The sequence below is a fragment of the Alternaria rosae genome (assembly GCF_020736505.1).
Source record: "Alternaria rosae strain MPI-PUGE-AT-0040 chromosome Unknown BKA58scaffold_3, whole genome shotgun sequence".
NCBI classification, from domain to species: Eukaryota; Fungi; Ascomycota; class Dothideomycetes; order Pleosporales; family Pleosporaceae; genus Alternaria; species Alternaria rosae.
Window position 1 is genome coordinate 2,471,835 of NW_025763572.1, and position 11,740 is coordinate 2,483,574.

Consider the following 11,740-nt stretch of genomic DNA (forward strand, 5'->3'; position numbering starts at 1 on the left):
TCATTCATGCACACCGTTGAGGCATATCAATCTAAAGTGACTAACCGCTGCTTCGGTCAATAGCGTGCTACACTTCGCTCTAGAGCTTGTTTGTAGAAACGAAAATGCCCTACTAAAATCGAGGTTAAGCGCCGCGCAGGCTAAGTGTTATGGGCGGAAAGAGGCCTGCTAACGAGTATGCATTTGTCCTATATACAGAAGAAGAAAGATAAGAGAAGAAAGGTTCTTCTTACGCGTACAACTCGCCTCTTATAGGCCTTGTGCTTTACTACTTTAGTCGGCGCTAAGTCGTACGTCATGTGACCAGAGCAGTCTGCTTAATATGGCGTAGCCTCTTACACTAAGAATAATGTAGATAGAGTAATTCTTGAGAAGACTCGCCGACATTATTAGCTTAGTAAATTAGGTGTATTGTAATTTAGCAGAATAAAGATAAACTAAGAGAAGACATAAATAGATAGACACATCTTTGATTTCGCATAACACCGCTTTTCTTATACTCTTTATGAGCGCTGTAGATTTAGCTTAACAACTGTGCCGTAGCACATGCATAAGCCAAAATTAATCAAGACCTAATCGTTCTTCTCTAACACGAATTAGTGTACGGGCAACGCTAACCCGAGTGCAAATCCATATTAGCTAAAGCCAGAAAAGAGTCGTGGCAGAAGCGTGTATAAGGCGTAGTAAGTATTAGTAGGACGTGCGTAGCGCTAGATTCACGTGTTTTGCGCACCAGCCACCCTTGCATCTTTGAGTGCACGCTGCGTTTCCCTCCCGCTAATTGCGACACTCATATTCCTTCAACTTCACCTGGAGCTTCCTAACTAGTCGACACACCCTTCATTTGTACTTCAACATAAGCAGCGTTATGGGTAGTCCGTACCACACCTCCCGATGCGCCCCCTACCTCTCTCGCGATGAGGCTTCTCTTGAGGTCCAAGCGATTTCTCTAATCGCGGAATCACTTGCCCATCCCCATAGAGCTCTCCTCAGCGCCTTTATACAGCAGGCCGTCGATAGAGAACTTGCGGCTCGTTTCTTCCTCGATGATACTGTCGGGTCCGACAAAGCCACGGTCGCTGACTTCCTAGCTGATTGGATCAGTCTCCCACGGAGGAGTACGTTTACATGATACGTCTCGTCAAACTATACTAACGGTCTCATCAGTACGTCCGATCGTCTGCGAAGAGTTGGAGCCGTCACTCAGACGGAGCATATGGCGGAGAGATGGAGGCAGATGCTGTATCTCGAAGGCCGATGGCAGATGGAAGTACGATAAGAATCTATTACCTATATATGTAGTATCTCCTACCCTCTTTCAAGATGGAGACATGGTCCGAGATGTAAGATCTCAATCTCCATGGCCCCTAATGTGGCTAAAATTCCAGCAGGGAAGACTCTGCAACATGCTCGCCATGTTCATTGGACGATCGAAGCTGGAATGTCTGAGGTCGCTCTTGAGTCAAGATTCCGACATGTCTGGCTGTGATTCTTCCGATCAACTGGTGCTGCTGTCGTCGCAAATGTTTGCACATTTTGCAAATGGAAGGCTTTCCCTAAAAGTTGATCCGCTGGGAGCTCAGAGCAACTCGGTCAGTCTCCTTGTGACATCACCAACTTTTCTAATAGCACCAGGTCCGGTACTTCGTGAAAACAAACTCTTTCATGCCGTCTATACGAGTCGATGTTCTCCCGTTCATAAGACTAGAGAACAGAGCCACGGATACCTCGTCCCTCCCCAATCCGCAACTCATCGAAGTACACCATCAGTTTGCACTAGCTTTAGCATGGCTGGAGGTATTTGAATACATGAGGCAAAGACCCAGCTCTCCATGCAGCTCAACGGCGCAAGACCGGGCCAGCTTACCTAGGAAGGTTCTAGTGAAGGAAAGTTGGATCCGGCGGTGCACCCAACTTGTATCTCCGATACTCCAACACCTGTGGTTGCAAACGCCCGTCTCTCTTCGAGCAATTGCCTACAACTGCCTAGCATCACTTGGACAGCAGTTCTATGGAGACACTGGTTCCGACCGGATTCACCGATTGCCCTTCAATCTCTACCTGCGAAAAGCACATCAAGACTGGGCACCAAGGCACCAAGCAGAGCTTCGATCACTCCAGATCGTTCAGGCATACACGCGTATTCCTGCACCAAAAGGGATAGATACAATTCAGTATCGTGAATCATCGTACCTCCTCATGACCGGTCTCCATGGACATGGTATAGGACAAAGGCTGTCTACCATGACTGACGGACAACTGGACGCAGCTGCACAAGATCTCAAGGACTATCTCACCGAATTGCGGCGTATTCCTAACAATACCGGTTCACGATTCAGCATTTGCAATTCATTGGGTGGTGGCATCCTGGATTGGCGAATCGGTGACTCTCAACGCAAGCAATTGCGATTCCACGACGAGACCGAATTCAATCAATTCTTGACGACCGATCTTCCACTTGACGAAGATGCATGGATACAAATTTCGAAGTCGCACGGCGTGAAGCACGACATCGTCTTCACCCACGCAGATCTCAATCTCAGGAATATCCTTGTCGATGAGATGGGGAGAATCTCGGGCATAGTGGATTGGGAGTGTGCAGGATGGTATCCTGAATACTGGGAATACTCCAAGATGCATTTTACTGTTCGACATACTCCTCGGTGGATTACAGATGTTGTCGATCAGATCTTTCCGGCTTACCGTGACGAGTTGAATGTGGAGAACATGCTCTCCGGCATGATGCCGTCGTGGTAATCAGGCAAGTACCTTAAATAGTTATTCGTTGATGCGCAGAAAGCTATAGTTTGGAGAGGTGCAGGGTCATGTCACAATCGTGTCGTCGGTGTCGTTAAAGTAAGTAGACTATTAAAAATACGCTATATTAATATAGGCTATAACTTACGTATATATAAGTAAGACAAAGTAGAAGCTTCTACATAAAAAAGCTTACTATAAATATTGAATTCTATTCTAGACGTTACGAAATAGTAGTGTATAGTCATAATGTTTTACAGAGTTTTAGTAGAGTAGTTAACATACCTATAAGGTAAGCTAACCTATGGCTGCATACAGCGAGTACAAGGTGTTTAGGAAATACACCTGCATTGAGAACATTACATTAAGTTACGCGACTGCGTTTTGTTGCCCTGCTCTGCATCAACACTCCACCGTAATAAGGTACGTCAATTACTTTTCTAATAGGAAATTGCTTTTTTTATACTACTTATGTAGCGTCTATAATTCCAGTAGTTAACATCCTCGCGCTTAGCCTCGCGGTAATCGGTTTCGTGTATCTGCCTGAAAAAGTTCAGATGAATGTCTTGGACTCTTACCCGCTAGCGTCCCATTAAGGCACATAGCTCTTATTCGGACTGCGTGTCGTGTGAAAGTCTTGCTTACGGCTATGTTCTCTAGATTTGATAGTCTCGGTGGAGACGCGACAATATGGAATGAAGGCTGCGAATGAGGACTAGCCAGAGACGCAATACACAACGTGTGAGAGTGTGTCTAGTTCGCATCCGACAGACCTTGCAAATTCCTCATTGAGTATGGACCATGGAACAGCGGTACATTGAGCCACCGACTCAAAAGCGATAGATCAAACAACGATGACAAGGGAACCTGCGCTGCATAGATTGAACATTATGTACATGTCCGTCTATGACCTGAAGCAGCCCCAACTATCCACTCCCCCAGTGCACCAAGCATACACTCCGGAGCCATACTGGTACGCACATGCCTTGGGAGTATCGACACCCAATGCGATATCAAATTGCGCCCACCAGCACTTCCAGCCGTTGCATGAATTGTCATACCGAAGAGCTCTCCACTCACTCCCATACTCCCTATTGCAAAAGCCCTGAATGTCAATTCCGCCGACGTATTCGCCAGATGCTGCAGCGCTAGTGGCCGGTGCGGCAACTGCAGGTGCGACCAGGAGGCCGAAGCTCATGATTGCGCTGAGAATGGTGGTATGAGTGACCATATTGGCGGCTGTATCTGTAAGATAGAGTCAGTAATCGGATGAGTGAATGGATACGTTTCCAAGGTTGTATGTCGTAGATTGTGCTAAAGAAAAGAACTCGTAACTGTGACGTACTTGATGAAGACTGATTAAGACCGGTGTATGGTATATAGCTCTTTCGATTTAGAAGAGGTGTGTTGCGTACTAGTAGAGTGGGTAAGAATAGAGAGAAGCTGTTCGAAATGAAGAAGAGCTGTTCTTATAGTAGTTTCTTTGTCTTTGGACATATACTTCTATGTAGGCCATCAAGGCGTAAGGCGTATTAATTGACAGCCGCATCGAAGGTCATGACTAGGCCAACTTAATCGTAGGCTAAGACCCTGGGGCGTATGTTCAATAGTTCTTATGCTGACATGCGACGCGGTTTGGTGGAGTGTCGTTTATGCTGACATGCAGCGCAGCCCGGAGTGGATCTACCGACAAGCGGCCCGACCCTACGTAGCAAGGCTTTTGAAGCTAAACACAATTTTTAGTAGACAGTATCGAGACACTACTGCTCATCTACCTACTCTGGGCTTTGGCGTTGACAGGTTGTTGAGCCTGAACGGAGGTAGATCCAGAGGAGGAAGGTCTGAGGTTAGGCCCTCCACTGGATTCGGTTACTGGGCACACTGGGCAAGCCGAGCACGCAGGGATCTACATATTAACCGTAGGCTTCAATATTCGTGATTGGTTCTTTTTGAGATGTTAGCGAAGGTTGCTGAAGGATGCTCACTACAGGATCGTTTAAGTTTGTAGTTAGGAAGTGTGCCGCTTGGAAGGGCAAAACCCACCAATCGTTGTTTGGGTCGCGACATTCCAGTAAAGCTTTGAGAATGTACATGGGTCGCGGATTGGAAGCGAACAGACTCCTACAACAGGCGACGCTTTGAAAGCATCGCTAGATTTTCATGTGGATCTGGTAGTGACGCAGAAAGAAAGAAGCTCTACGATGGAATTCAGTAGAAGAAATAGTGGTTTGTCGCTCGGATCCGAATCGTTTGTCAAACAAGCAGATGCGTATTCTTTCTGCTTAATACGGTTATGCTACCTCATGCATTACTCGAACTGATTCCGGCTAGGATCAGGCGCAGCGTATCCTCTCCTGAAGAGGAAGCTCTGCAGCCTATCCTCAACCCTCGCAAACTATGATTCCGTTAGCCTCAAAGACATTACTTGTGACTCCGTTAAGTCACTATTTAGGACGCGCTCTACGAGCTGAAGCACTTACAAAACCCCGTCCCTGTACTCCATCTCTGACCCATACCCCATATCCGCCCATGAGGTTTGCCATCATGACGTCCGTAGACAGGCGATCTCCTACTATTGCAATTTGATCTGGTCTGGTCACACCAGATTCTGGATGCGCCTTGAAGTAAGCCATCACCTCTTCTTTACAGCCAGGCTTCTTGGTGGAATGTCGCAACACTTTGACACCGGTGTTGGCCTCCAAGACATCGGCCTGCGCATAGTCTTTATCTGATGATGTGCCAGCTGTGTTAGACACTATCAAGAGTTTCGTGCCTGGATAAGCGCGTCGCAGGCGCTGGAAATGATCCTAGGACAGAGGTTAGTAACGTTTTGAATAAGACGAGGCGCGCAACAGTACTTCATATGGCTTGTGAATCTCATCGGTATGTGGAACAGCAAAACAGTTGTCTTTGTCGAGCACTACAGCTTGGATGTCAACCTCTTTCTGCTCGTTGACCCCATCCTTCCTGAAGGCTTTCGACAGGGGAATAGGTAGATGATTGAATGTCGAAACTGTGTGTTGCGGGAGACATAGAGTCGGGTTCCAAATCAATCGAAAGACGTTTAAAGTGCCCGAGATGTTCATTTGGGATGCAGCGTGGTAGGATTGCGATGGGGGATTGGATGGTGACGCGCTTGTTGCGCGCTGCTTTTCCCGAGATGTTATTTCCGACGATTCCGATCTCGTTCCGAGCACCTCTCGAGACCGACCGCTGCAATCAGTACCAGTGAAATCTACTTAGCCTACCTATACGTTTATTCAGTTCGAAGATGCAGAGTGGTATTAGCGTTCAACAAAGTTCCAACAGTTTTCGCTGCGCTATCGAGGAGCGAGCGTACGGCTATGTCATGGAGATGAGAGAATCCGATATCAAAGACGGAAGTCATTCATATTATAGCACATGATGATATGTTAATGTGAAACGGATGCAGCTTGACTTGAAGAGGCAACGAGTTCTTGAGGAGCATTGAAGAGCAGGTAGCAGAGAGCGATAGTATGATGACTAAGACGTGGTCAAAGCTCAACCTCAACTTTCTGTAGACAGCGATATTAGCACTGCGCACGCGCTCTGCACCCACGACACCCAAGACTGCGCCGTGCACTGTTACCGACGACTCTTGCGTACCGAAAAGGCGACGAAACCCACGAGACACAATCGCGCCACGAGTGCGATTTGCGACTACGACACGAAGTCTTCACTTGTTGCGATCTACCACCATCCTACGGCTTCGAACACGCGAAGGACTCAGCTAGTAATACCAGTCAACTTGGCCGAGAATCAATACAAGCAAAATGACGAGCACTATCGGTATCCCAATCAAGCTCCTCAACGAGGCAGCAGTACGTTCGCCGTCATTTCCTGTACCAGTTCCTGAGCCTGCGCTAACAGGTCCTAGGGTCACATTGTCACTCTTGAAATCACATCTGGCGAAGTCTACCGCGGCAAGCTAATTGAAGGTATGTCTCCATATATTCCTCAGCACTTAGGTATTGTACTAACGAGCTACAGCCGAGGACAACATGAACGTACAGCTGAAAGACATTACTGTAACCGCCCGCGACGGTCGCGTCTCACATCTCGAACAAGTATACATTCGGGGAAGCCATGTCCGGTACTTCATCGTCCCAGACATGTTGAGGTAAGATATATTGGCTTATTAGAAGGAGAATAGAGCTAACAGGCCACAGGAACGCACCCATGTTCCGATCGAGAGGCACAAGGGGTCGCGGTGTCGGTCTTGCGCGTGGAAGGGCCACAGTCAATAGGGCCAGGGCCAGCACTCGTGGCGGTGGTCGCTGAACGAGCTGAAAGTTACGGGCGAAAAGACAACATAAGCAGAGAGCTTGCTACCGGAAGCGCAACAGCAGCGAGGACGCACGGTATGGTGCGAGAAGTTGACAGTGGAGGGAAGGACAGGTATGCAACCAGATCATTCTTGCTGGACATACGCTGAAAATTGGGATAGCTCCAAATTTGATGATACCTTTGAATGGGATGAATGCACATTTTCACGTCACCAGAAGTCGCGCGTGCTCAAAGAATGACCAGCGATATATGAAGTGAACACGCAATCGGGCGTAGTCGCGAATGTCTGACAGTCCCAGCGGCAGGCGCCTACCCCACGTCGAAGGCGAGACCCCCGAGAACTCCGCAGCTCGACACTTTTTCCACCAACACAACATGGACATGGAAATCAAGAACCCACGGCGCATCCTCGCCATCGGTGCGCCGGAAGCAGGTGTACTTCCACTCCTAAAAGGTACATGCTACACCCTCTACATTACGCGCATCTACTAACTCTGCTTAGAACTCACAGGTTCCGCCCCAGAGCCAACCTCCGAAACCACGGCCGGCCTTACCCACGAATGGCGTCTCGAGACCAAATACTACACCGCAAATCTTCCCATATGGATTGATGAGCTCAGGAACGTCGCGGAATGGCGTACCGAATTCACCAAGCCCGAGGCCCGCGAAGTCGTCACCGCGCTCGGTGCGTGGATATACTGCTTCAAGAAGCCGGTCGAAGCAAAAGACCTAGAAGTGATCAAAGAAACCATGCAGGCCGTTTCCGACGTCATCGAGCGTGCCTGTGGCTACGGCGGTGACATGGTGTGTCTGGCTGTCGCAATGCCGCAATCCATTACACCTTACCTTGAGAAGAGCAATGAAGATTGGGAAGAACTCGCCATGGACTACGGTTTCGAATACGTCGACTCAGAGAAGAAGGGCAAGAATGAGTTCGGCGAGGCGACAGGAATACACAGAGTTCGGGAAGCGCTTGAGGCTGGGGAATGGGAAAGCATGGCGGGTTTAGACTTGGGCGAGGATGACGGTTTTGAAGGCAGCTTTGCGGCAGAAGAGGCGGAGATGAACATGGAGCTGTTTGGCATGAAAGGTGCGCTAGCCGGATTCGACGATGATGAAGGCCAGGAACCTGGAGATAAAGAGGTCGAAGATCTGGAGGTCATGATGCAGAAGATGGTTGCGATCAAGGAGATGGGCGAGGGCATGGAAGAGGCCGAACGAAAACGTTTCGCTGCAAAGGCAGTGAACGACCTGCTGAAAGATCTATGATATGGACACATCTGAACTGCCACAGACGCCGTCGAACACTATCGTAATTGCCTACCTACCAGCGACTACTTCAACTCTTCACCCCGAAACACAGCAAGAACGGGAAATCCATCTCTCTCGCCGGCTTCCCATCCTCAGCATCAACCTCCTTCCGCAGAATAAAGGCTTCATCGACCCTCACCTCATTAAACCCTGTCCCTAGCAACAACTCTTCCATCTCGCTTTTCTTAATCCCATGTCTTTCCACTCCCGGCCTTTTGCTCACCGGATGAAATGGTACAGCCTCCGGTCCAAAGTCCTCATAGTCTGTCAACGCAACAACACCTCCAGGCTTCAAACACTTGTGCATAGTCGCTAAGATCTCCGCCATCGAAGGGATATGATGTAACGTCAGGTGGGAAACCACAAGATCAAATCGATACGAGTAGGGCGGCGATGGTGCCTCTCCGCGATGGGTGGCGAGGAGCGCTGCTGCGCTCTGCAATTCATGCGAGTCCGGATTCGTTAGAAAGTGGTTTACTGAGCAGAGGTTTGGGTGCTCTGTTGGAAGATCCGCAAGCTTGGTGTCGAAAGCGCTTATCATGCCATCTGCGGTGTCGACGCCGATGAGGCTGCGTACGTGTGGAGCTAGCATGAAGGAAAGGAGGCCAGTTCCGCAACCGATTTCTAGTACGTCGAGATCTGCGATGCTTGTTAGATCTAAGAGCGCTGTGGGGCGGCATGATGATACCTTTGTTGCTTCCATCTTTAAAGGCAGGTACGTATCGCTTGATGGCTTCGAGTGCTTTCGAGGTTGATTCTACATGCTTCTCATTCGAATCCCACTCTAGTGCTTCCTTGCTGAAGCGCGCGTTATTGATCTCTTGACTAGTCGTCATGGCGTTGGTGACGTGAAACTTGAAGGTTATCTGCTTTTGAAGAAAGGTCCGAAAAGTACTAGTAAGAGTCAAGCATGAAGGGGGTAGTGCATGAATAGTTGTGAAATGCAATGCTGGTGCGTGTCGTGATTAATACGGATATGTAATTGTGTATACGTAGAATGCTGTGCGGGGTTTGCGGGCATGATGCGGGGCGCTTCCGTCCTAGGATGACCGACAGTCGCGACTTCCTGTAATCATGTCCCGGGCCACAAATGATCGAGATCTACTTCATTCCTCCAGTAATTTGGCAAAGCCCTCTGGTTTGCCAACTGCTAGTGCCTATATGGTAGAGCAAGCAGTCAGAAGATTGGAGGGCTCAGCCTCCATGCAGGAGAGGCTGTGCAGCTATGTCTTCTCCAACTGAACGCCCAGGCTGAGTCTCAGCCGGATCGTTGTTGCCTCGCTCTTCCGTCTCACATTTCTCAAATACCCCAAATGCAAATCCCATCAACCTAGCAGAAATATCAGCTTCTGGTATACTCCACTGTACGATGATCGAATGAGCGATTCGAGCTTACTGCAGTACAACATTATTGCACGAAAGAGCATGGGAGAAGATGGCAGCCTTGGGCTACACACAGCTGGATCGAAGTAAAAAGACTATTCGCCTCCTCACTGTAGCGCCCGGCGACCCGCAAGAACAGATTCGCTGCGAACTCACACATGCTGATCTCGACGAGCATCCTTCGTTCATCGCTTTATCGTATACTTGGGATCAAGGTGGCGGACTCGCCGAAATCCAATGCTGCGGGGAAGCCGTTCAGGTCGGCAAAAACCTCCGTAACTTCCTCCGCCGTTTCCGAGTCTGGGATGAAGGTCGCGGAAATCGTCTGTGGATCGATGCGTTATGTATGTGCTAGATGCGGCAGAGCAGAAGACGACTGTTCATTAGCTAATTGCTACACAAAGGTATCAATCAGTGCGATGTTCACGAGCGTAACCATCAAGTCGGCCAAATGCACATATTGTTTTCGACCGCGACGTCTGCTATCGCATGGTTAGGTGAAGCAAGTTGCAACTCAGATCTTGCCTACTCAGCCGTATCCGCTCCACGGAATTCCCTTGGATTCGTTGATGATAAGACGCGCCAAGCGCTGGTAGACCTCCTCAGTCGCCCATACTGGTCACGCGTTTGGGTTATACAAGAGTTCCTTCTGCCTGTCGATTTGACTGTATGGTGGAGCGGATGCCGTGCCACAGCCCACGACCTCCGTCTGGTCGTTTGGGACATGGCCAGACTCTCCTCGGGAAGCAAGCCACGATATCCTCGTATATGGGACACGCCGGGGAAAACTCTGTTGCGTTACAGGGTGAACTATCAACGAATGCGTGGTTCTGATAAAGGCGGCTCCTCTGCGGCATTTTGGGAGTCAATGAGATTGCGGTCCCTGTTACAGTCTTTTTCCGCATCTCAGTGCACTCTAATACAGGACGGGGTGTATGCTCTACTAGGAATCGCAAGCGATGTCACAGATTCACCTGATCCGATTTCACCGGACTACACCAAGCCGCACATCGAATTATTACTGGATGTGGTCCGGAATCAGTGCGGAGCCGAACTTCCTGAAACTAGAGATGCATGGTGTCTCATCGATTCACTTTGTAATATACTCAGATGTAACCGTCAAGAGATCGAAAAAGCTGCTTTCGTAAGAGCTCGGAAGGTCAAACGAGAGATGTACGCTCTCGATCTTAGAAATCACTCTTTTGTATCTTTCAATTGGTGCTCCTACGTTTCTTTGTTAAACTTAAGCCAGCATCATCCTAAGTTGTATTTAATGAAGATCGTTGTACTAATGGCAGGGGAAAAAGGCTGTTTGACAGCACTGCAGGATTACCTCGACTACACAAAGTCGCACTGCGGAATTGCCCAAGGATCTATCAAGGACTTGCTTGGACAGCATATTGCGACGTTTGGCAAGGCTGATCATCGACCCTGGACTGACGTATCTAGACCGACGATGGTACCATTCAATCATCAGAGAGAGAGGCCATACAGTGCAGATCTACCTAGCGAATCTTCCCTGGTCAAGCCTATAATCGAACAGCTCTTCGATGAAGGGTGGTCAGCATTCTTCGAACCGAATATGGTGGGGCTCATGAGAAGAGCGATCGGCAGAAGCGAACACACTGGAGTCGGACCCTGTAAACGCCATAATCGAAAGATCGCTTCCTATCACGAGTTTGGAAGATATGGAAGTGCTATAGTATTGGAATGCCAGAACCAACGAGCTCCTGGAGGTGCGTCTTGTCGTAGTTCTAACTGGTATGCAGTAGGCACGGCTTTTATTCGTCAGCAAGAGTAGTTATGACTAAAGCCAAATAATCTTTCGCAAAGAAATACCAGGGTCTAGCATAGTGAAGACTTGTTTGGAAGCCATAATTATCAGCAGCGAGGTACGGCAATAGCCTCATCTTGCTGCGCTAGAGGGAATCGAGCATCGTAGAGCATCTACCTAATGCCCAAACATGACCCCATCGAACCG

General features: G+C 48.8%; 6 protein-coding genes across 6 annotated transcripts; 4 read left to right on the forward strand and 2 right to left on the reverse strand.

Annotated features, from left to right (window-relative positions):
- The first annotated feature begins 787 nt into the window (after positions 1-787).
- BKA58DRAFT_132769 (phosphotransferase enzyme family-domain-containing protein) lies at positions 788-2,977 on the forward strand. The gene is made up of 4 exons (XM_046164428.1): positions 788-1,118; positions 1,168-1,343; positions 1,392-1,592; positions 1,636-2,977. Exons 1-4 carry the CDS (start codon positions 869-871, stop codon positions 2,755-2,757), a joined length of 1,749 nt encoding a protein of 582 aa, XP_046027964.1. The 5' UTR covers positions 788-868; the 3' UTR covers positions 2,758-2,977.
- Positions 2,978-4,957: 1,980 nt separating this feature from the next.
- On the reverse strand, positions 4,958-6,196 carry BKA58DRAFT_132779 (mitochondrial PGP phosphatase). Its single transcript, XM_046164429.1, has 3 exons — positions 5,616-6,196; positions 5,238-5,564; positions 4,958-5,152 (listed from the first exon to the last, which is right to left on the reverse strand). Exons 1-3 carry the CDS (start codon positions 5,841-5,843, stop codon positions 5,066-5,068), a joined length of 642 nt encoding a protein of 213 aa, XP_046027965.1. The 5' UTR covers positions 5,844-6,196; the 3' UTR covers positions 4,958-5,065.
- Positions 6,197-6,332: 136 nt separating this feature from the next.
- On the forward strand, positions 6,333-7,266 carry BKA58DRAFT_380831 (uncharacterized protein). The gene is made up of 4 exons (XM_046169944.1): positions 6,333-6,599; positions 6,656-6,716; positions 6,769-6,898; positions 6,948-7,266. The coding sequence occupies exons 1-4, from the start codon at positions 6,552-6,554 to the stop codon at positions 7,057-7,059; spliced, it is 351 nt and encodes a 116-aa protein (XP_046027966.1). The 5' UTR covers positions 6,333-6,551; the 3' UTR covers positions 7,060-7,266.
- Positions 7,267-7,347: 81 nt separating this feature from the next.
- BKA58DRAFT_437949 (uncharacterized protein) lies at positions 7,348-8,334 on the forward strand (the record flags this gene model as incomplete). Its single annotated transcript, XM_046173541.1, has 2 exons — positions 7,348-7,519; positions 7,568-8,334. 2 exons carry the CDS (start codon positions 7,348-7,350, stop codon positions 8,332-8,334), a joined length of 939 nt encoding a protein of 312 aa, XP_046027967.1.
- BKA58DRAFT_132838 (S-adenosyl-L-methionine-dependent methyltransferase) lies at positions 8,076-9,357 on the reverse strand. The gene is made up of 3 exons (XM_046164431.1): positions 9,065-9,357; positions 8,333-9,015; positions 8,076-8,241 (listed from the first exon to the last, which is right to left on the reverse strand). The coding sequence occupies exons 1-2, from the start codon at positions 9,210-9,212 to the stop codon at positions 8,405-8,407; spliced, it is 759 nt and encodes a 252-aa protein (XP_046027968.1). The 5' UTR covers positions 9,213-9,357; the 3' UTR covers positions 8,076-8,241; positions 8,333-8,404.
- A 1-nt stretch (position 9,358) lies between these two features.
- On the forward strand, positions 9,359-11,723 carry BKA58DRAFT_132791 (heterokaryon incompatibility protein-domain-containing protein). Its single transcript, XM_046164430.1, has 2 exons — positions 9,359-10,103; positions 10,164-11,723. Exons 1-2 carry the CDS (start codon positions 9,812-9,814, stop codon positions 11,558-11,560), a joined length of 1,689 nt encoding a protein of 562 aa, XP_046027969.1. The 5' UTR covers positions 9,359-9,811; the 3' UTR covers positions 11,561-11,723.
- Positions 11,724-11,740: the final 17 nt, after the last annotated feature.

Excerpts from the sequence above, each read along its gene's own strand:
- BKA58DRAFT_132769 (XM_046164428.1), top strand. The coding sequence starts at position 869 with ATGGGTAGTCCGTACCACACCTCCCGATGCGCCCCCTACCTCTCTCGC. Across the intron at positions 1,119-1,167 it reads GATCAGTCTCCCACGGAGGA|TACGTCCGATCGTCTGCGAA; the intron begins GTACGTTTACAT and ends CGGTCTCATCAG. Across the intron at positions 1,344-1,391 it reads ATGGAGACATGGTCCGAGAT|GGAAGACTCTGCAACATGCT; the intron begins GTAAGATCTCAA and ends AAATTCCAGCAG.
- BKA58DRAFT_132779 (XM_046164429.1), bottom strand. The coding sequence starts at position 5,843 with ATGAACATCTCGGGCACTTTAAACGTCTTTCGATTGATTTGGAACCCG. Across the intron at positions 5,565-5,615 it reads AGATTCACAAGCCATATGAA|GATCATTTCCAGCGCCTGCG; the intron begins GTACTGTTGCGC and ends CCTCTGTCCTAG. Across the intron at positions 5,153-5,237 it reads GAGTACAGGGACGGGGTTTT|TTTGCGAGGGTTGAGGATAG; the intron begins GTAAGTGCTTCA and ends ACGGAATCATAG.
- BKA58DRAFT_380831 (XM_046169944.1), top strand. The coding sequence starts at position 6,552 with ATGACGAGCACTATCGGTATCCCAATCAAGCTCCTCAACGAGGCAGCA. Across the intron at positions 6,600-6,655 it reads AGCTCCTCAACGAGGCAGCA|GGTCACATTGTCACTCTTGA; the intron begins GTACGTTCGCCG and ends AACAGGTCCTAG. Across the intron at positions 6,717-6,768 it reads CCGCGGCAAGCTAATTGAAG|CCGAGGACAACATGAACGTA; the intron begins GTATGTCTCCAT and ends AACGAGCTACAG.
- BKA58DRAFT_132838 (XM_046164431.1), bottom strand. The coding sequence starts at position 9,212 with ATGACGACTAGTCAAGAGATCAATAACGCGCGCTTCAGCAAGGAAGCA. Across the intron at positions 9,016-9,064 it reads TAAAGATGGAAGCAACAAAG|ATCTCGACGTACTAGAAATC; the intron begins GTATCATCATGC and ends CAAGCATCGCAG.
- BKA58DRAFT_132791 (XM_046164430.1), top strand. The coding sequence starts at position 9,812 with ATGGCAGCCTTGGGCTACACACAGCTGGATCGAAGTAAAAAGACTATT. Across the intron at positions 10,104-10,163 it reads TCTGTGGATCGATGCGTTAT|GTATCAATCAGTGCGATGTT; the intron begins GTATGTGCTAGA and ends TGCTACACAAAG.